Source organism: Salmo trutta, chromosome 21 (genome assembly GCF_901001165.1).
Source record: "Salmo trutta chromosome 21, fSalTru1.1, whole genome shotgun sequence".
NCBI classification, from domain to species: domain Eukaryota; kingdom Metazoa; phylum Chordata; class Actinopteri; order Salmoniformes; family Salmonidae; genus Salmo; species Salmo trutta.
Window position 1 is genome coordinate 27,667,147 of NC_042977.1, and position 24,199 is coordinate 27,691,345.

The 24,199-nt window shown below is 44.0% G+C and overlaps 1 protein-coding gene across 2 annotated transcripts in view; it reads left to right on the forward strand.

Moving 5' to 3' along the window:
• The first annotated feature begins 9,849 nt into the window (after positions 1 to 9,849).
• The window catches only part of LOC115157098 (pre-B-cell leukemia transcription factor 1), a 57,015-nt gene continuing 42,665 nt past the window's right edge, over positions 9,850 to 24,199 (forward strand). The window contains exons 1-2 of one of the 2 annotated variants that reach the window (XM_029705024.1): positions 9,850 to 10,534; positions 11,516 to 11,589. In XM_029705024.1, coding sequence (XP_029560884.1) covers positions 10,350 to 10,534; positions 11,516 to 11,589 — 259 coding nt within the window. In that variant the 5' untranslated portion in view covers positions 9,850 to 10,349. The remainder of the gene's footprint in view (positions 10,535 to 11,515; positions 11,590 to 24,199) is intronic. The other variant, XM_029705025.1, reaches the window with a different exon arrangement.

Sequence of the window (24,199 nt, forward strand, 5' to 3'; positions counted from 1 at the left end):
CTCACCACTCTCATAAAAAGCCTGAGCAACAGCTCTCTAGGGTCCTTACCGGCAAATCCGTTATTATTACATATACCCGAGACCCGTGACAATCAAATCAGATCCGACCCGGATCCAACAACACATTATGGAATTTCGGGCCGACCCGGTCGGGTCCCGGATAATCAGGTTTGGCTGGACCTGTGAATACCTCTATATCTCTGAGTATTTTCACTTAATCTTAGTGGAAAAAGTAACCCCTTATATTAACAGCCTCAGTAACAAAATATATGGGTTGGGTAAATTGTAAATGGTCAATTTAGAATATCCTTCTAATGAGAAGTCCAAGGAACCGCTCATGACTGATGTCCATCGTTCTGCTTCCTACTAAATGTCTGTCTGCACCATGATAAACTGTTGTCATGCAACACTTCTCAATCATATTTAGACATGTTTATTTGAATTTACTTTTTGATCAAAAATATTCTAGATTTTTTAACAGATCAACATCTCTTTAGCATAATTGAATGTATCTCATCAGCCCATAGAAATCATCCTGCTTGTGTTGTGTTGCGTGCTAACTGCCAACAGATAGAATGCTTGGAAGTACAGGTATCCTAAGAGAACTGGTGGTCTGCTCAGAGGCATATCGTTGTATTCTCTCATGCATATTCACTTATTAATATAAACCTCTGTGCATGCAGATTAGTCATGTCTCCACAGTGGACTCTTTTACCGTGTCCTGTTGTTTTTGTTTGATTATGTGCTATTTGTGCACCCTTTTGTACTGTGTGTGTGCGTGCATGCGTGCGCGCGGCTAGGTGGTACATGCTTGTGTGTATATGTGTGCATGCGTGCGTGTGTGCATGCATAGCTAGGTGGTACAGTACGTGCTCGTCCATGCCTAGACACATGGCTTTGTCTTGTCCTGGCACCATGCTCAGCTCACCAGATGTTCCCCTGTTTCATCATGCTCCTCTAGCACTATATGTTACAGAGGACAGTTGTGCTGTGTTAAGAGCTTCCCGCTGGCTGCTCAAAATACAACCTGCACTCTTTCATTGTAAAGTCTTGCTCTGTAGAGAAAGAAATGATATGGAATAATAGTTATATGGAATAATAGTGATTGACAATGTCTTGATAAAAAATAGGTCAAAGAAATAAAAGACCTCTGACTATGGCTGTTTTAATTAGCCTACCTGTGATCCTTCTGGGTTCAGTGACATGGTACAATGGGTTACCAACCGCATTATTAAGTGTTGTTTACTGTGCTCTGGGCCTCGCTGGTTATAAGATCACAGGTGGACCTTGTGTAACGGAGAATTGTCATGATAAAGGGGAAGGATACGCACGCGCACACGCACGCACGCACACACGCACACACACACACACACACACACACACACACACATGCTAAGCAGCTGAGATACACCCAGGTTGAATTGGAGCAAGCTGTCCCCCTTGTCCACCCCGCCAGTCACCCACCCTTCACACACTCACAAACACATAAAGTGGAGCTGTCATATAAGGCACCACTTGTTATGAAGGGGAAGATTCAGACTTATTAATTCAAAAATGAAGCATGCCTTGGGATTTTTGGAGGGAGGCAGACATGAAAACAAGGAAAACTCTTCTGACAAGGAGAGGAGTAGTCTCTTTATTAATGCAAATGAGTGTGTGAAAATTCAAGGAGCTGCTAGTGGGCTCTGAGGCTCCTACATCAGTCACATCAGCCTCCCACACCCCAGCAGGCATAATTAAAGCAGAGTGATCTATAAGACCTAGTAGTGTAACATTAAAGGGCCTATAGCTAATGTTAACAGGCTCATAGTGCATGGAAGTCCTGTGGCTGGCTAGCTGGCATTTGCTGTGTATATCATTGATTTCTGTTTGTTTCACAAAATTCTAATAATCCCTTTATACTTTTAACATTGGAAGTAAATGACCATGACTGGGTTTGTATGTGGCATTAGCAGCCATATACACCAGCCATGAACTTTCTCAACCTTCAGTCTCTTGACCGTCCATCTACTGATGATGATTAATGATGTTGTTGTTTTTAAATAGCTTGTTTTTGTTGTTGTTGCTTTACAGCAATTTGAGATTTCTTTATGTAATGAATAGCGCTATAATAATACATTATTATTATTATATTAGATTGCCATATCTGTATTCTGTATTTTTCTTGACTTGAGTACTGGAATAGAGGATCAGTGCAGTCCAGAACCTGAGATATGAAATGTTGAGTTCACTCCTGCCCTCTAATCTGTTTGAGGCTTGATTAAAGTTTAATTAGTGCCCATCTCGACCAAATACCACTGACTGTGTGTGTGTGGGGGGGGGGTTCACCATCGGTCGGTCGGTGAGTAGTTTTAAGCTAAGCTGAGGTCTTTTCTCTTTCTCTCTCTGGGCCCCACTTTATTCATGCCTGAGGGACACTGGAAGCAGCAAATAACTAAATTTTTCATCAAGGTTACTTCCCGGAGAGTTGTACTCTTATGTACCTTACAGTCATGACTTTCTACGTCAACCTGTATATAACTTGCATTTTCCTGACCTGCAGTTCTTTGCAGTGAGTTGTTTGATCATGGTACTGTTAGATAGGAGAGTGTGTACAGTAGTCTGTGTAGCTCAAGATAGGGATTTTGTTCAGGAAGTATTCGATACCCTGAAGTCTATCAGAGTCTGTATAGTCTTTTTTCTCATTCAAATGGTTTGGCTGGGGATGATTTTGTATAATTGGAGGCAATGAAACTAGCTCCTATTGCGACTGGGAATCTAGAACTGCTTAAATATGAAACGTTTTAGTTTTTTACGAAAACAACTCTTCCCATTTACTGTATGGAAGCAGGAAATATCAAATATTTATAAGAATATTTTTTTTGTGAGCTTCATTTGCAATTCTAATCAAATCGGGCTGAATCATTTTGGGAGACTTATAAACACTGCATCAACACATTAGGTTTTAATAGAGGGGATGTGCAATGTCAGTAATTTTTTTTCATTTCGGCTCCACTGCTGTTTTCCTGAATTTGGAAGTAGTGTAGTGCCACAAACAAGGTCTTGTTTATTCAGTTATCCTTCTAATATCTGTCTTATAACCGTAATGAAGGGATAAAATGCTTTTTAGAGAGATAGGTACTCCAGCTAACCGACTCCACTATTGGGCCGGTATAGCTCCAATCAAACATTTTACAAATTGAAACCACTGAACTTTTATCCCACTAACTTACACATATCTGAAATATATTATTTTCTCTTGTACATTAGTAAATAAACAGAATTGTGAATTTGAGTGGAACCTGTGAGTGACTGAGTGACATATGTGGGTCACCATTATGGGATCAAATTCCATTTCAATTTAAAGGCTGTTACACACAACATTCCACAATAGATTTATCCAACACTATTGCTCCACCTCAAGGCTCTTTGGAAAGAGATTACAAAGATAGATATATGATATGTTCATATGGCAGAAATATATCACAGTTTTATCACATAAAGGGGCTGTCACGACTTCTGCCGAAGTCGATGCCTCTCCTTGCTCGGGCGGTGCTCGGCGGTCGACGTCACCGGTCTTCTAGCCATCATTGATCCATTTTTCATTCTCCATTGGTTTTGTCTTGTCTTCCTACACACCTTGTTCCAATCCCATTCATTACATGTTATTTAACCCTCTGTTTCCCCTCATGTCCTTGTCAGAGATTGTTTTGTTTGTATGCTCATGTATTATGGATTGGTGCGCGACGGGTTCTTGTACCCACTTTTATTTATTATGTACTTTGGTTTTGGAGTTTTGTTAAACGCTATTAAACTACTCCATTTATACCAAGTTCGATTCTCCTGCACCTGACTTCCCTGCCACCTACACACACGACATTACTGTCACAATCGTCGTAAGAACTGGACCAAGGCGCAGCGTACGTAGCGTTCCACATCTTTATTATAAAGTGAAACTTCAGCAAATACATAACAATAAACGAACAAACGAAACGTGACGTTCTGGAGGGCTCACAGGCAACTACACAAAAACAAAACAAGATCCCACAAAACACAGTGGGGCAATGGCTGCCTAAATATGATCCCCAATCAGAGACAACGAAAAACAGCTGCCTCTGATTGGGAACCATACCAGGCCAACAAAGAAATAGACAACCTAGATTACCCACCCTAGTCACACCCCGACCTAACCAACATAGAGAATAAAAGGCTCTCTATAGTCAAGGCGTGACAATTACAGAATCTCTGACCAGTATATGGAGTCAGCAGGAGAAGGTACCTCCTTTCTCGCCTGAACCCAGTGGGATCCGTCTCACCTTGCCACAGGGGTACGACGGTAGTGCTGCCAACTGCCAGGGTTTCCTCCTGCAACTAAACCTCTATCTTGCCACGGTCCACCTAGCTCCATCAGACCGTGACAAGGGTTTCGCCCTCGTCTCGTGCCTCACCGGGAAAGCCCTGGAGTGGGCCAATGTCGTGTATAGAGGGGGAGATGCAGATGGACCATTTTGAGGAGTTCACCCGCCGTTTCCGGGCAGTCTTCGACCACCCACCTGAGGGCAGAGCGACGTGTGAGCGCCTCTACCATTTGAGGCAGGAGACGAGGATCGCCCAGGAGTTTGCCCTGGAGTTTAGGACCCTGGCTGCCGGCACGGGATGGAACAACAGGGCCCTGATCGACCATTACCGGTGCAGTCTGCTCGAGGACGTCCGTCGGGAGCTGGCCTGCAGAGACACCACCCTCACTTTCGACCAGCTGGTGGACATGTCCATCCGGCTGGACAACCTGCTGGCTACTCGCGGACGTCCAGATCGGGGTCTGGTGGTTCCATCCTCCCGCACCCCCTCTCCGATACCCATGGAGCTGGGAGGGGCGGTGCGCAGGGAGACCGGAGGGGGTTCCCGCTCGTGCACCATATGTGGCCGCAGAGGTCACACTGCTGGTCGGTGCCGGTTTGGTTCCTCTGGGAATCGAGGCAGCAGGCAGGGCGCTCTGGCGTCACCCCAGGTGAGCCGGCACCATTCTCACCCAGAGCCCTCTGTTGCATATATGTTTGTGTCTGTCACTTTTCCTGAATTTTCCCTGCATTCCCAGCATAAGGTGCTCGTAGATTCAGGCGCGGCTGGAAATTTCATTGATAGAACGTTAGCTCATAGTTTAGGGACCCCCATTGTTCCCGTGGATGTGCCCTTTCCATTCACGCCTTAGATAGTCGACCATTAGGGTCAGGGTTTATCAGGGAGGCCACCGCTCCTTTGGGCATGTTGACGCAGGGGGGTCACAAAGAAAAAATGTGTATTTTCCTTATTGACTCTCCTGCGTTTCCCATGGTGCTGGGCCTACCCTGGTTAGCTTGTCATAACCCCACTGTTTCTTGGCCACAGAGGGCTCTCACGGGGTGGTCACAAGAATGCTCAGGTAGGTGTTTAGGGGTTTCCGTTGGTGCTACTACGGTGGAGAGTCCAGACCAGATCTCCACCGTGCGCATTCCCCCAGAATATGCCGATTTGGCTCTTGCCTCCTGTAAAAAGAAGGCGACTCAATTACCACCCCATCGATGGGGGGATTGTGCGATAAATCTCCTGGTAAACTCTGCACTTCCCAGGAGTCACGTGTATCCCCTGTCGCAAGCGGAGACGGTGGCTATGGAGACATATGTCTCCGAATCCCTGCGTCAGGGGTACACTCGGTCCTCCACTTCACCCGTCTCCTCAAGTTTCTTTTTTGTGAAGAAGAAGGATGGAGGTCTGCACCCGTGCATTGATTATCGAGGTCTCAATCAAATCACAGTGAGGTACAGTTACCCGCTACCTCTTATCGCCACTGCGATTGAGTCAATGCACTGGGCGCGCTTCTTCACTAAACTGGATCTCAGGAGTGCTAACAACCTGGTGCATATCCGGGAGGGAAACGAGTGGAAGATGGCATTTAGTACCACCTCAGGGCATTATGAGTACCTCGTCATGCCGTACGGGTTGATGAATGCTCCATCAGTCTTCCAATCCTTTGTAGACAAGCTTTTCAGGGACCTGCACGGGCAGGGTGTAGTGGTGTATATCGATGACATTCTGATATACTCCGCTGCACGCGCCGAGCATGTGTCCCTGGTGCGCAAAGTGCTTGGTCGCCTGTTGGAGCATGACCTGTACGTCAAGGCCGAGAAATGCCTGTTCTTCCAACAGTCCATCTCCTTCCTAGGGCATCGCATTTCCACGTCAGGAGTGGAGATGGAGAGTGACAAGACTCTCGTTAATCTAACCACACTGTCCGATTTCAAAAAGGCTTTACAACGAAATCAAAACATTAGATTATGTCAGCAGAGTACCCAGCCAGAAATAATCAGACACCCATTTTTCAAGCTAGCATATAATGTCACATAAACCCAAACCACAGCTAAATGCAGCACTAACCTTTGATGATCTTCATCAGATGACACTCCTAGGACATTATGTTATACAATACATGCATGTTTTGTTCAATCAAGTTCATATTTATATCAAAAACCAGCTTTTACATTAGCATGTGACGTTCAGAACTAGCATACCCACCGCAAACTTCCGGTGAATTTACTAAATTACTCATGATAAACGTTCACAAAAAACATAACAATTATTTTAAGAATTATAGATACAGAACTCCTTTATGCAATCGCTATGTACGATTTTAAAATAGCTTTTCGGCAAAAGCACATTTTGCAATATTCAGAGTAGATATCTCGCCATCACGGGCTAGCTATTTTGACACCCACCAAGTTTGGCCCTCACCAAATTCAGATTTACTAGAAGAAAAATTGGATTACCTTTGCTGTTCTTCGTCAGAATGCACTCCCAGGACTTCTACTTCAATAACAAATGTTGGTTTGGTTCAAAATAATCCATAGTTATGTTCAAATATCCTCTGTTTTGTTCGTGCGTTCAAGACACTATCCGAAGGGTGACGAAGGGTGACGCGCCCGACGCGTTTCGTGACAATTTTTTTTTAAATATTCCATTACCGTACTTCGGAGCATGTCAACCGCTGTTTAAAATCAATTTTTATGCAATTTTTCTCGTAAAAAAGCGATAATATTCCGACCGGGAAACCCTGTTTTCGTTCAAAGACGAAAAAATAAAAACATGGTGTCGGCTCGTGCACGCACCCCAGTCTCATTGTTCTCTGATCGACCACTATCCAAATGCGCTACTGTTTTTCAGCCAGGGGCTCCAAAGGCATCATTCACCGTTCTGCCACCTTCTGAGAGCCTATGGGAGCTGTAGGAAGTGTCACGTTACAGCAGAGATCCTCAGTTTTCAATAAAGAGAGTGTAGAAGGCCAAGAAATGGTCAGAGAGGGCACTTCCTGTAAGGAATCTTCTCAGGTTTTTGCCTGCCATATGAGTTCTGTTATACTCACAGACACCATTCAAACAGTTTTAGAAACTTTAGGGTGTTTTCTATCCAAATCAAACAATTATATGCATATTCTAGTTTCTGGGAAGTAGTAATAACCAGATTAAATCGGGTACGTTTTTTATCCGGCCGTGCAAATACTGCCCCCTACCCTAGAGAGGTTAAGGCAGACGCACTGTCCCTGCTGTATGACGCACTGTCCCAGCTGTCCGGCACTACAGGGTGCCTGAGGATATAGTGTCTGATCGGGGTCCCCAGTTCACGTCAAGGGTCTGGAAGGCGTTCATGGAACGTCTGGGGGTCTCGGTCAGCCTTACCTCGGGTTTTCACCCCGAGAGTAACGGGCAGGTGGAGAGAGTTAACCAGAATGTGGGTAGGTTTCTGAGGTCTTATTGCCAGGACCGGCCGGGGGAGTGGGCAGAGATGGCCCAGAACTCGCTCCGCCACTCCTCCACTAACCTTTCTCCCTTTCAGTGTGTACTGGGGTATCAGCCGGTTCTGGCTCCTTGGCATCAGAGTCAGACCGAGGCTCCTGTGGTGGACGACTGGTTCCGGCGCGCGGAGGAAACATGGGACGCCGCCCACGTCCACCTTCAGCGCGCCATACTGCGCACCGCAGTGAGGCCCCGGTGTTCGCACCGGGTGACAGGGTCTGGCTCTCGGCCCGAAACCTGCCCCTCTGCCTGCCCTGCTGGAAGCTGGGTCCGCGGTTTGTGGGGCCGTTTAAAGTCCTGAGGAGAGTGAACGAGGTATGTTATACGTTACAGCTTCCCCCCGATTACCGCATTAACCCCTTGTTCCATGTGTCTCTCCTCAGGCCGGTGGTGGCTGGCCCACTCCAGGAGGCTGAGGTGCGGGAGGTTCCTCCGCCCCCTCTGGACATCGAGGGGGCCCCGGCGTACTCCGCGTTTGATCCATCCTGGATTCGAGACTTCGGGCGAGGGGCCTTCAGTACCTCGTGGACTGGGAGGGGTACGGTCCGGAGGAGAGATGCTGGGTTCCGGTGGAGAACGGGTTAGATCCTTTCCTGCTGCGAAAGTTCCACCGTCTCCATCCGGATCGCCCTGCACCTCGTCCTCCGGGTCGTCCCCAAGGCCGGTGTCGACGTGCTGCTGGAGCCGCGCGTCGGGGGGGGGGGGTACTGTCACGACTTCTGTCGAAGTCGATGCCTCTCCTTGTTCGGGCGGTGCTCGACGGTCGACATCACCGGTGTTCTAGCCATCATTGATCCATTTTTCATTCTCCATTGGTTTTGTCTTGTCTTCCTACACACCTGGTTCCAATCCCATTCATTACATGTTGTGTATTTAACCCTCTGTTTCCCCTCATGTCCTTGTCAGAGATTGTTTTGTTTGTATGCTCGTGTATTATGGATTGGTGCGCGACGGGTTCTTGTACCCACTTTTATTTATTATGTACTTTGATTTTGGAGTTTTGTTAAACGCTATTAAACTACTCCATTTATACCAAGTTCGATTCTCCTGCACCTGACTTTCCTGCCACCTACACACACCGTTACAGGGGCATTGGTGTAAAGAGAGGGCAAACTCCTGAGTGTAGTGTCAGGGTGCAGTATAGAGGTCGCACACACACACACACACACACTCACGCACGCACACACACACACACACATACATACATACATACATACATACATACACACATACACACACACACGCACACACACACACACATACACACATGCACACACATACACACACATGCACACTCACACACACACATACAGATGCGCGCACACACACATACACACACACACAGACATACACACACACACACTCTGCCCCATGTGACAATTACTGCCTCACCTCCTATTCAAAACTTTAGGAGAAAATGGACTGAAGGATTTAACTCTGGTCATAACAAGAGAGAAGGGCAGCGCCATGATAGCATAGATCAATTGTCCTGCTCTTTGGTATCAAAAACATCCAAAACACCAACTCTGGTGTTAACACAAATGTTGTTTCCACGGTTAGAACCAGGTCCTTTCATTTAAAGGAGTATTTATAATAACAGCACATACTATATCTATATAGACCTAAATACATAAATAGAGCTGTACTGAAAATCTGCTTTATCTATTTTAGGGTAAAAAGAAAAGTAAACATATTTTTACTTGGCATATTGATTGATTTGAATAAGTAATAGCCAGGTTAATCTGTAGTGGAACAAGACAATGCATTATTTCAGACAGGGGAGTGTCTGTTCCTTGTGACATAAAAAGCATACATCAGTAGCAGAGTGTTGGTGCCAAGCAAAATAATTTATTACATATTCAGTCTCTATCCATCATTGTATTGCCATGCACCCCGTCCAGACCCAATGTTAACCGTCATATCTCCTTACGTGTATTGCCGCGTCCCACCTTCCCGAGAAAGATGATCGACGTTTCCACAGAAGACCGAGGTAGGACTTACTTATTTTCTTCTTCTCCAATCGTGGTTTAGGGGGCGGAGGCTTTTATTCCATACTCTGGTTATGTCAGTTGCTAGACATAAGCGAAACAGTAACAGTTTACAGTTGGTGTTACTTTCAACATCTAACCCTCAGAGAGAGTGACTACATGTTTCGTCCATCAAGCTTTCAAGGAAATTGGGAATTGCATATTACATACAGGCTTTGCGCACGTCACTTTTGACACGACACGACCCTTTAAGTTGAATCTGCTTTTTTCTACAGTAGGCTAGCTGTGCAGGAGTGGTCAGAGCCAAAATCAGCTATTCAGATCGGATTTCACCCAAACCAGCTGGGAGAGAGAGCGGAGAGAGAGAGAGCATTTGTCATTTTGATTCCCTCCCGGATCCAGGAAAGCTTAGGCTACCAGGGAGAGAGAAAAGAGAGAGAGTGGGTGAGAAAGGAGGAGAGAGACGGGGGGGTTCCAAAGGAATTTCCAAGGATATTTATTCTGTTGCCGTAAGAAAAGTGTTGGTCAGTTGGGGGCGAGGCAGAGACCGCGGTCAAGGATGGACGAGCAGCCTCGGTTGATGCACTCCCACGGCGTAGGCATGGCCGGACACCCCGGCCTGGCACAGCATATGCAGGATGGCACGGGAGGGACAGACGGAGATGGAAGAAAGCAGGACATTGGAGACATATTACAGCAAATAATGACCATCACAGACCAAAGCCTGGACGAAGCGCAGGCCAGGTACGGTGGCATAGAAAATTACAATATGTTCAAAGCGTTATCAAAAGAACCTATTCATGAATTAAGACATAACTACTGTGCTGTAAACTGTAACAGTATGATGTGCGTTCATTTCAGTGGGCTATCCAACGAAAACAATTAACGCCCACCCCAACGCAACAACTACTCGTAGGAGATAAAGTGCGTGACGTTAAACTCCCTTCAGCCTAACAGTTTTTATCTTGTGAAAGTGAACTTTTATATTAACAGTGTTATCAAACATGTTTTAATGTTTAAACATGAATGACATTATTAAGCCACTGCAACTATAGCTATTCTGAACTGTGGAGCGGGTTGCAACCACTTCTCAATTTCCAAATCGCCTTATCTTGTTACAAATGAGATTACGCAGTAATTCTTCGCCGTAATACATGTTGCGGATGCATTTCTTTTGGATACTTTGTTTCTTTTTAGCCAATGGCAATAAGGATTATCAAAGCACCAGTGCTGTGCGTCGAAATTGAGCCAATGACATCTATTCACATGCTCCTGTGCAAGAATAGATTACATAGGAGAGACTGTGTCCTATTCATTACTGACATCCCACTGTGTTTTGAAATTGCAATGACCCTTTCATGTTAATAAATCATAGTTAATTAGGGATCAAGTGTAGTGGCACGACAAGGGTTCCAAATGTGGTTTGATGAGACAAAAGTATTTTCTCTATTGAAGAATAACACTATGCTATACAATAGGTATTTCGTTTAGATCACTTTGATAGAAGGGTTGGTTGGTCAAGTGTGTAAAATCCGAACAAATATACAATATCAACACCCATTGCAAAAATGAGCTTTATTCATCCTCATCAAATTGACAGTGGACAAACCAGTCTGCTCATTTTAGATATGATACAAGCACAAGCAGGACACTTTACCACTAACTATTACCATCTCCTGATCTTATTGAATATGGCCTAAAGTTGTGTGTTTTCTCTTTTTATAGGAAACATGCCCTGAACTGTCACAGGATGAAACCTGCTCTCTTCAACATCTTGTGTGATATAAAAGAGAAAACGGGTAAGGTGATATTCACCACATTAAAACAATGACTTGCATCAGCATTTTTCTGAAGTAATTATGTCCTGGACAACTTCTAGCCTACACTATTTATAACACCATCTTTTGAATATGAGAAATATTGATATCATATTTCTCTACATATGTTGTTCAGGTGATCACCCCATAGTCTAACAACATGGTTCGACAACACAACATGAGGCTTTGTGGCATCCTACTGTATCTACTATTATCTTTGCATAGTCACTTTACAAATGACCTCGACTAACCTGTACCCCCGCACATTGTCTCGGTACCTGTACCCCCTGTATACAGCCTCATTATTGTTATGTCATTTTCTTGTGTTATTTTTTGATTTGATTAGATTTTTTAACTTTAGTTTATTTGGTAAATATTTTATTAACTCAATTTCTGGATCTGCATTGTTGGTTAAGGTCTTGTAAGTAAGCAGTTCACGGTAAGGTCTACACCTGTTGTATTCGGCGCATGTGGCAAATAACATTTGATTTGATTTACATTTATTACCTCAAAACCAAATGTCCTTATGTGTGTCAGTCAGTATTTGAATTTATATTTGTTATGGTGAGCCATAGCAGCCACCAACATTCAGAACAGACAGTAGAGAGGAAAGGACTTTACAGTGGGACCAAGGTGTTGTCATTGAGACATTTATTAGGGCTGTACTTATTCGATCCGTTCTGCATCATCATGTTCTTCCTTGCCAAGTGTTTGTTTGGGATGAGCTTTTAGTGTTTCTACATGCTGATGCTGGCCAGGGGGATTCTCTCTGTGTGGGTTTGAAGCGACGGTCAAAGTCATGTAGAGGAATGTGGGAAATATAGGCACTTAACACAAGATTAAATGAAAGATGCGCTTGTCTCTGTTTATGAAAGAAAGCATGTGAATATGCCTTGAAGAACAGCCCAAGTTCTAACCTACTAAATATGTATTTTTAGAAAATGGAAATCAAACTGCAATCTCTAATACATCTCTCTGAAGGCATATATCTCTGAACATGCCTTTTAACGGGATCCTCTTTTGAAATTATTAGAGGATGTTATCACTTTAAAGTGAGCAGTGTTACCAGCTACTATTATGACTGTCTATAACCAGCCAGAGAAATCCGAAAACAAATGGAAGATCAATAAAATGAGTCCGTTGTATCGTCTTCCTAATTTGCCCTAAAGGCTAATTTACAGACATTTCATTACTGTGAGTCAGACTCTGGCGCAGGGCTTTAAAAAGACGAGTTATTAACAGAAGACACTGTGTGATTTTCATTTTAGAAAAAAAGGGAGAGAAGAAATGAAGTCCATTCTGAGAAGTAGCCAGTGAGTTTGGCCCCCTGCCCACGGCCCCCTTACTTCTCAGGAGAATGCTTAGAGCAGGGAGAGAATTATGCCTGGCTCTTTTTAAACTGCCTGGCGTCGCTCTGGGTTCAACCAGAGTTCGTTTCCAAAATGAAGAAGAACAAAGTGACTTGGCCTTTTTCCTGCCCCCCCCCCTCCCCCTCCCCTGCTTCTCGTCTCTTCCCACTGTTCCTGGCAACCAGGAACCTGGGGGCTTCTGACTAGAGCAGCTCTCTTGGCCTGCTGACTCTGAAAAATGGTGTTGAAGGTAACGTTTCAACATAGATTTCCGTCGTTTTTGGGGGGAGTTTTCTACTCCCCTTTCTACTATCTTGAGTGAATTTAGTTTGGCTAATGTTTTGGTCTCTGTCGAGTGTTTAGCCTCCTTTGACAGGTTTTCAGTTGGTCGGGCGGAATTCAATGTACTTGGGCCCTCAGGATAAAAGCACCATGGGGGAATCCCTTTTGAAGAGGTTACTGGTTCACCCCCCCTTTCTGTTTTGGTGATACTCGAGCGCTGCATGCCTTGTGTTGCTGGCGAAAGTCATACTGAGTTAGTTCTCTCATTTCTCTCGTTGTTACATTTTATCTGGATGCTTTGTCACGTAATACTGATTTGATGCTTCTCTCAATGTGCTATCAGCATGTGGCTAAAGTATTTTAGTGCAAAAACGGAAAGCTTTGTTATTTGGATGAATTTTATCCAAATAGAATAAAAAGTCCTAAGACAACTTGGTATCACACTATTCCTTCTGTATCATTTCACCCATGTGTCTAGTTGCTGTTCATCTTGTGGGCATAGATAGTTTTCCCCCTGTGCAGACAGAAGCCCAGAAATCCACTGCAGCGACAGTAGAAAATGACTCAAACCTTCACCATGACATTTACAGCCAAATGTGCTGAGCGCAGTGTGCAAAAAGAACAGCCCGTAATTTGTCAGGTCTTTTTTCTATTATTTTATAAAGAGTCAGCTTCTCCTCAGTTTTACATTGTTGCAGCCAGAGTCTCTGGAGGATTGAAAGGAGAGACTATTAAATCAGCAGGTTTATGCGACTGTTGTGTCCCCTTCCGTGAAAGTACTAAGAGGATATTATAGATATGCCGCTGTAGGTTGGATATGACGCTGTATGTAGGTTGGCTTTCCTTCTGTAGATCGGATTTAGCATTTAAAGAAAATGTTTTTAATTCAATTGTTTTAAGTAACATCACCTGGATATAATGCAACAATTTCAAAGATTTTACTGACTTATAGTTCATATAAAGAAATCAGTCAATTGAAATAAATAAATTAGGCCCTAATCTATGGATTTCACATGACTGGGAATACAGATATGCATCTGTTGGTCACAGATACCATAAAAAAAAGTAGGGGCATTGATCAGAAAACCAGTCAGTATCTGGTGTGATCACCATTTGCCTCATGCAAAGTCACACATCTCCTTCGCATGGAGTTGATCAGGCTGTTGATTGTGGCCGGTGGAATGTCGTCCCACTCCTCATCCCAAACATGCTCCATGGGTGACATGTCTGGTGAGTATGCAGGCAATGGAAGAATCAGATCATTTTCAGCTTCCAGGAATTGTATACAGATCCTTGCAACATGGTGCTGTGCATTATCATGCAGAAACATGCTGAAACATGAGGTGATGGCGGTGGATGAATGGCACGACAATGGGCCTCAGGAATGCACAGTATCTCTGTGCGTTCAAATTGCCATCGATAAAATGTAATTGTGTTCATTGTCCGTAGATTATGCCTGCCCATACCATAACCCCACCGCCACCATGGGGCACTCTGTTCACAGCGTTGACATCAGCAAACCACTCGCCCACACGACACCTTACACGCTGTCTGCCATCTGCCCGGTACAGTTGAAACCGGGATTCATCCATGAAGAGCACACTTCTCCAGCGTGCCAGTGGCCATCGAAGGTGAACATTTGCCCACTGAAGTAGGTTACGATGACTCACTACAGTCAGGTCAAGACGCTAGTGAGGACAACGAGCATGCAGATGAGCTTCCCTGAGACGGTTTCTGACAGTTTGTGGAATTATTTTTTTATTGTGGAAACCCACAGTTTCATCACCTGTCGTGGTCGCTGGTCTCAGATGATCCCTGCAGGTGAAGAAGCTGGATGTGGAGGTCCTGGGCTGGCATGGTTACACGTGGTCTGCGGTTGTGAGGCCGGTTGGACGTACTGCCAAATTCTCTAAAACAAAGTTGAAGGTGGCTTATGGTAGATAAATTAACATTAAATTCTCTTGCAACAGTTCTGGTGGACATTCCTGCAGTCAGCATGCCAATTGCACGCTCCTTCACTTGAGACATCTGTGGCATTGTGTTTTATGAAACAACTGCACATTTTAGAGTGCCGTTTTACTGTCCCCCGCACAAGGTGCACCAGTGTAATGATCGTGCTGTTTAATCAGCTTCTTGATATTCCACACCTGTCAGGTGGATGGATTATCTCGGCAAAGGAGAAATGCTCAATAACAGGGATGTAAACACATTTGTGCACAACATTTGAGAGAAATAAGCTTTTTGTGTGTATGGAACATTTCTGGGATCTTTTATTTCAGCTCATGAAACATGGGACCAACACTTTACATGTTGCGTTTATATTTCTGTTCAGTGTATATGTGTCTATGTATGCATGGCGTGTTCCCTGGTTGCTTCTCTCCTTGGTGTGGCATGTAAGTGGTGGGCGCGTGTTGACAGCAGCGATATGGCCTTCCTTTGGCAAGAAGCTGACAACTGAGGCAGGACTGCATTCCAATAGCAGACAGAGCAGGCCTTAACTCCTGACCCCGTTCCCCGACCCCCCACGCCCAGCCCACCCCCATAGATTTGTGCTCCCCACAGATCTGTGCTGCGGTCGGCCGGGTGTCATGGCAGAAGATATTTAGCCAGCTTTAACAAGCACAGGGCTGCTCATCAGCTGTGAAATTTACAGGTGGATTGTGTTACTGTTTTCAGCTATTTCAGGAAAGCGTGTCTTTATTTGTAAAATTCCTGAAAGTGCTTAGCATTGTGTTTTTTTTGGCCATGTGTGTATGTATGTGTGTGTTACCTGTACTTGTGACAGAGGGAAGAGTGTGAGTCTCTGTGGAACCATTGCGGATAGTGGAGCTGGCACGTACAGGTTGACCAAGTAAGAGAAGCCAGACACTAAGACTATGTTTCTGGGTGTCAGGTTACAGGCCAGAGCTCTCTCTCTCTCTCTCTCTCTGTCTCTCTGTCTCTCTGTCTCTCTCTCTCTCTCTCTCTCTCTCTCTGTCTCTCTGTTCTCTCTCTCTCTCTCTGTCTCTCTACTCTCTCTCTCTCTCTCTGTCTCTCTGTCTCTCTCTCTCTCTCTGTCTCTCTCTCTCTCTCTCTCTCTCTCTCTTCTGTCTCTTCTGTCTCCTCTCTCCTTTCTGCTCCTCTCTCTCTCTCTCTCTCTCGTCCGTCTCTCTCTCTCTCGTCCGTCTCTCTCTCGTCCCTCTCGTCCATCTCTCTCTCTCTCTCGTCCGTCTCTCTCTCTCTCTCTGTCTCTTTGTCTCATCTCTCTCTCTCTCTGTCTCTCTCTCTCTCGTCTTGTCTCTCTCTCGTCTCTCTCTCTCTCGTCTCTCTCTCTCGTCTCTCTCTCGTCTCTCTCTCTCTCGTCTCGTCTCTCTCTCGTCTCTCTCTCTCTCGTCTCTCTCTCTCTTGTCTCTCTCTCTCTCGTCTCTCTCTCTCTCGTCTCTCTCTCTCGTCTCTCTCTCTCTCTCTCTCTCGTCTCTCTCTCTCGTCTCTCTCTCTCTCTCTCTGTCTCTCTCTCTGTCTCTCTCTCTGTCTCTCTCTCTGTCTCTCTCTCTGTCTCTCTCTCTCTCGTCTCTCTCTCTCTCGCTCTCTCTCTCTCTCTCTCTCTCTCTCTCTCTCTCTCTCTTTCTCTTTCTCTCTCTCTCTCTCTCTCTTTACCAGGCCAATGTGTGTCAACAGCCACACATTACTCCCAGACTCTGGTCAAATGAATATCTCCTGCATGTTAAATATGATCCCACTTTGAGTTGTCAGAGCTAAAGACCTGGTGAACTCAGTGACCCATGCCATCAAGCTACTAGTTTTCACATTACTGGATAATATGATTGCTGTGCTTTCTATGTTGAGCATATTGCAGCACTGTAAATTGTACCTGTGATTGAAGTTGAAGTCTGGGTTGGTTCTTATATACTTTAGCACACATCTGGAGAACACTGCTATCCTTTCATTAGACTAGACTAGGGCAAACTTGCACATATTTTCTTTGACCAAATTTGCGTTGATGGCTATGTATTTACTAGCTAATGATTTAGTGGTGGACTTGCAGTAAATTTAGTGATACTAGAATGTCATATAACTATTCAGTTGATTCCATAGCCCAGTAAGCTACTGTAGTAAATGCATCAGCTACATCAGTATTGTGGATTATGGTCTGCCTGGTTTAGCCACGGAGAGTCTGGACTGGACACTGGTGTTGTGTTGTTGTAGCTGCAGTTTTTCACTATTTCATTGACATGGCTGTCCATGATGAGTTCAGAGGTTAGTGTTCCCTCTCTTTGTTACTCTCCACTCATCTCCGCTGACAGATGGAGGCATTAGTCTGTGATGTGCCGCGGTCTGTCCTGAAACTAATGGCTATGTCCTTGGTTTCCCCACCGTGTTAGCAGGCAGACAGTATATCTGGCCTGGCCTGTTGGAAGTGCAGAAGCAGCATTTTATCCCATCCAAGGTTTTAGTTTCAACAGAAATAAGAGTGAACACAGCTCTCTCTGTTCTCTCATAAACGTTTCCCAAACATCTTTCGAAGTTTTTCCAAAAACGTACGTAGTTTCTACATTGATTAGCCTAGTAGTTTCAACAAACCTCTCAACGCTCTCCCTAGTGAATGTAAATATAGGATAATGAACAAGAGTGAATTTATTTTGTATTTTCAGAAAATATCTGTTGTACAGAAATAGACTAGACACCTTTACCGGTGGGAAAACGAATGCATTGTCTTTCCCTTCTGGGATGCTGAAGAAGATTCTCTTCCTATCTACGGTGTACGACTTTGACAGAGCAAGCAAACAGACAGACACACTTCAGAATCACTTCAGTTGTTCAGAACCAGCAAGACATGTCCAGTGTTTCTGCTGTTCCCCATTCTACCATCATCTGAACCCACACTTGCAATTAGAACAGTTTATAAATTATGCAAATGGTGAGTGTGGTAATTGAGACATGTTAATCATGTTTTAATAGGCTAATTACACCCTGTATATCTGAGGTGGGAGCTGGTAATTTGCTATGATAACAGGTCTGGCGATTGGAATGGTCTAGGTAGCCTAGTGGTTAGAGCGTTGGACTACTAACCGCAAGGTTGCAAGATTGAATCCCTGAGCTGACAAGGTAAAAATCTGTCGTTCTGCCCCTGAACAAGGCAGTTAACCCACTGTTCCTAGGCCGTCATTGAAAATAGGAATTTGTTCTTAACTGACTTGCCCAGTTAACTAAAGGTCAAACATGGTGGAATAGTGTGTGGGTGGGGGTGGGGGGGTTGTACACTGTTCCTCTGGGTCATCAACAAATAGTTACATTAATTCAAATAATTTCCCTTTGGGAGGAATAATGTTCAGTATCGATTCCTCAGGTGAATGTGTCATTTGTTTTGAGTGTGCATAAATACCTAGATATTGGGAGTATTTCGTAAAAAAAGCTAAAGGGGAAGTTGTTCCCATTGATTTTGCCACTTGAAACAGCCCATCATCCCTGTATCTACATGTAGCCTACTGTTCAGTTTGTGCTGAACCAAACATTTTCCTCTTGTGTTCTCCCCAACATGTTATACGCCCTACCGCTCTATGGGAACAGGTAGGAAAGAGAGAGAGAGAGAGATTTCATTGTACAGTACTTATTCAACAATCATATGAATGTGTTGTATTTCCATTTACAGTCTGTTTACTGCACTCCTCTCAATTTGGTCATCTGATACAGCAGTATCGTATCGGCCATTCTGCAAACGCGGCTTTTATAAAAGGCTTTGTTCTTACTTGTCTGACAGATATCATATTCAGATCCATTACGGTAAGAATGCCTTCCCACTTATCTGACACTAAATTGCTTTAGAGAGGAAATTTGCTTCACAGCGCAGTGGAGTTTTTAGTTTTATCTGATGTTTGTCTCTAATGCAGTTTTCAATCCTAGAAAACAACAACAATAACAACTTAATCACAGTGGAGAGTCTCCTCGACTATTGTTCTTCTTTGGGAGCAATTTGAAGAGGTTTTCTTACATGGTTTCCTTAATGTTCATTCATGCAGTCTGAAATTCCATCTGCTTTATTTCTGTCTAAAAAGGTGGTCAAATCACGCTCAGTTACTGCAGTACTGTGTAGTTAATATGTGGAATTGAAATGTGTGGAATTGAAATTTAAATAAAATGCATCCCCCAATTACAATGTCTGCCTAATGTCTCAATACATGTTTAGATGTTTAATACCTTCAAACACCAGGTTAGGAATACCTAACTTCAGAGTAGGCCACGGTATCATCACTGTCATTAGTCAATGATAATTCTTCACGTTTTACCAGTGAAAGGACCAAACTGCATCTGTATGTCAATCATTTGATCTCAATCAGTTTAATGGGAATGTGCATTTAGATGTTCTTTAGTTACTGTTTCATGAGTAAATTAGAGCTTATGGTGTTAACAAACTATATAGCCTTCCTGTATTTTGTTTAAATCAAAGCCCATTCTGCCTAGTGTGCGCGTGCTGTTGAGTTTTGGCTTCAAGAAATGAGGTGGTGTTTTTGGTGTAACAGTAACGTTATACTATCATTGTGATCTTCCAAGACATTGATTCAGCTTTGATCTAACTTTACTAAACGAGCACCAGTGTGAGAAGTTGTGCTCCGGTGTGCTCCAGTGTGCTCCGTTGGGCTTCGTTGGGCTCCGTTGGGCTCCGTTGGGCTCCGTTGTGCTCCGGTGTGCTCCGGTGTGCTCCGTTGGGCTCCGGTGTGCTCCGGTGTGCTCTGGCAGCACTCTTAGCCTACTCTTGATGCAGAAACGAGAGACCACGTGTGGCTGTTTTATTGAAATCTCTGAATATTTGGCCAAGGAAACATTTCTGGTTGGTCTCAGGGAATGTAAAACAGTTAGGTTTGGAGTTTTTTAAGACTGGATTGAGTGAAGTATAAGCAAATATGTTGAATGAGCAACTAAGATCCTCACAAGTTTGACGAAATGACCTGATATATTTCAGTCTAATAATGCTATTTACTTACTGTTATATATCTTCATCAGAAGCACGCTGTTTGGAAGTAATTAAGTGGTTAGGATGCCTAACTGTCCTCTCCAAGTTTAGCCGTAATATTGTCCAAAAGGATTTGAGAAAAATGATTGGTTTACGATAGGCCTATGACATTGGCCTATGTCTTATCTTGCGCTGCACAGGATATCAGATCTCAACAATGATTGGAGAAGTGTTTAACATCACCAGTGGGCTTAGCTACCTCATCCTTATGATATACAGTACCAGTCAAAAGTTTGGACACACCTACTCATTCAAGGGTTTTTCTTTCTTTTTACTATTTTCTAGATTGTAGAATAATAGTGAAGACATCAAAACTATGAAATAACACATATGGAATCATGTAGTAACCCAAAAAGTGTTAAACAAATCAAAATATATTTTATATTTGAGATTCTTCAAAGTTGCCACCCTTTGTCTTGATGACCGCTTTACACACTCTTGGCATTCTCTCAACCAGCTTCACCTGAAATGCTTTTCCAACAATCTTGAAGGAGTTCCCACATATGCTGAGCAACTCATCCCAAACCATCACAATCAGGTGATTGTGGAGGCCAGGTCATCTGATGCAGCACTCCATCACCCTCCTTCTTGGTCAAATAGCCCTTACACGGCCTGGAGGTGTGTTGGGTCACTGTCCTGTTGAAAAACAGGCAAACGGTGACTAATTTGAAGAATCTCAAATATAACAAATATTTTGATTTGTTTAACACTTTTTTGGTTACTACATGATTCCATATGTGTTATTTAATGGTTTTGATGTCTTCACTATTATTCTACAATGTAGAAAATAGTGAAAATAAAGAAAAACCCTGGAATGAGTAGGTGTGTTCAAACTTTTGACTGGTACTGTACATACTTTCAAGTGCAACGGGACTGCAAGAGACAGGTTGGAATGTCTGACTGAAATATGGGGAAAATCAACCTTTTTTTCTAAATTGGTGGTGTTTGAATTTGTTGATAAAATGCGGGAAACGATTGTTTGGTTGCGGGACGCGGGACAAAGGGCCACATGTGGTCACCCTGTGTCCTATGTGCATGCCACTACACAGTAACACTTATTCACAGCTGTCGCTTGTTAGGATTTATTTCTCTAGTTTGTAGGCTACTATGTAGTAATGTGGACTGTTGTACCGCAATGTATTTCAACCTTATCCAATCAGATTGATTTTTAAATATCTTGGTTGATTGCCATATAAACACAGCGTTTTTTAATATTGTTTAATTTGAGTGTCTGGGATCATGTCTCTCGCGCCCTCTGCTCACATTTGACTAGTGCAGCGTTTGGCAGCATGGTGGTGTATAAAGGAACCCCCACAGCTGCGGTGAAGAGTCAAACATGAAATGGTGAGAGGCCCTTCCCTGCCCGACTTCGTAAAAATGACACAAATTAATACACTCTACTTAAACCAGAACAAGAGTAATGGTTGCCTTTCGCTGCGGCTTAGGAGCACTGTCAGTCGCTGCTCACTGCCCAGACGGAATCAGCACCAATCAATGTTGCTGCTTCCTCCCTGCCTCTGCTCTCACTGGTTAGGATGGTAACAGGACTGCTGTAAAGGCGCATATACACACACACACACATGCATACACATACACACACACACACATACACACACATACACACACACACACATGCATACACATACACACACACACACATACACACACATACATACACACACACATGCATACACATACACACACACAATGTATTCTTTCACACTCACACATGGACGTGGAAGTGTAAAATCAATGTCTGTTTGTGTGTGTCTGCGTATCTATCATATTTTATTTTATTGATAAAAAAATAAATATATATATATATAAAAAATTCGTACTGTAATGCAGTGTTTGCCACAGATGAAAGCTACTCAGTGTATTTCTATATTATTTACATGGTGGCATGCTTAATCAGGTGCTACATAGTCAGATGGGGAAGCGCACTGGGCCCGATGCTTCAGCAGTGATTGGATGTTTCAATTAGTGATATTAATGCCTTGGTGTAGTGACTCATGCAGTGCAGATAGCACCATACATTTCCATCAGGACAGGGGGGTTAGATGGGTGTGGAAATGTCTCCCTCATCGCAGAGTAGTTTCCCATTTAAATGCCGGGAGGTGCTGACACAGACACACACGTGTCGTGCGCACACACATACACACATACATGCACACACACACACAGCCAGACACGCATACACACACACACACACACACACTCCCTCTTTCACACACACATGTTCAGGTGGATTGAGAATTGGAGGAGAGGTTACCGAATAGCTCTCTGTTAGCTATTCTAATTTATGTTAATAAACCTTGCTGTTGCCGTGAGAGACAAAGGGGCCACAGATGAGTCTCTGTCAGCCTCCCACCTTCAGCAGGAGGAAAGGATGAGAGAGAGAGAGAGAGAGAGAGAGAGAGAGGAGAGAGAGAGAGAGAGAGAAGAGAGAGAGAGAGAGAGAGAGAGAGAGAGAGAGAGAGAGAGAGAGAGAGAGAGAGAGAGAGAGAGAGAGAGGAGAGAGAGAGAGAGAGAGAGAGAGAGAGAGAGAGAGAGAATAAATTTAGCATCCATCCTGAGTCGTTTGGGGTCTGCAGAATCAAACCACCTCACATCCACAATCCCCACCCAGTGTGTGTGTGTTTGCGTGAGTCTCTGTACTCCGTCGATGTGTTTGTGTCATTGGGGAATTGAAATTTGGTTTTGGATCACTTCCTGAGGCGGACATGAGTGACATCCCAGGTAGTGTTTAGCACAGCGGGGTGAGAGCAACAGTTTTAGCACAGGTCAGCACTTGGCTTGGCTGCTTGGCAACAGATCACAGGAAAGGTCATCTCTGGGAGCCAGATAGTAGGGGTCCTCTGAAGTCCCCTTAAAACACCCAGGGAGGGTTCTTCAAGGAGGGCTGGAAACCCAATAACTTGGACTGAGAGTGTCCTGTGACGTAGACTTGGTAGTAAGAACACAAAATACTGTCGTTTCAGATGGTGGATCAGGAGGACCAATGCTATTTGGTGTAGTTTAAGTGTGTTGTGTGTTATACCGATTTTCACAGTTCTATTGTGAGAAGGATGTGAATGTATAATCTGAAATGGTTTGGCTATTTGTGGTGTGTATGATATGTCCAAACCAATACCTGTTGACCATGACGACAACCTATAGGATGAATCTAAATCTCATGCTACAGATTAAGTACACTTTGCATCACGCAGCTTATTCTCACTATGTCGTACTGCATATATCCCAAAGATGTTAAGCTGTTGGTTCCCCCACCCCTCCCTGCTGTCTGCCAGCTTGCCTTTGGCAGTGTTAGTTCTGGACAGTTAACTCCCACTGATATGATGTTAATTGCTGTCATTTTCCTTTTTAGCTTGAGCATAATCAGAAAATTATAGACTTCTCTAACATGTACTATTAGACCACATCCCCATCACATGGACACCTTACCCTTGGAGCACAGAGTTGGGAAAGGCACAGGTGGCAGGTTTATGTGAGTGTGTGTGTCTGTCAGTGTGTGTGTCATGTACTATTTGATGTGGGGGCGAGATGCATTGCATAACTACTTCCCCTCGGAAAAAATGGAAAGTGAGTCGAGAGGCATGTGTTGTGAATTTAACGAGACTTCACGTGAGTATGTCTCCATCAAGTGTAAAGCTGACATTTGCAGGCCCTGTTGCCCTATCTGACTATCTCTATACGTTTTGACATATGATTGATCATCAGATGGTGTTCTTCATTTGCCTAGGTGTCATTTCTCCTTCATTCTCTTCCTCTCTCGTCGTCACTGCTGTGCTCTATGGTAAACACGGCTGTTTTACGACACAGGGGCGTAAATAGATGTTGTGGTGATATTGAGGGCTGGCTAACTACTGCAGTCACCGAGGCTAGGGCGTACGTTTTGAATGAACTTAAATGTATTTAAACCACATTAAAGTGTATACCGTCCATTAAAACTAATTGGATTTGAATGTGTAGC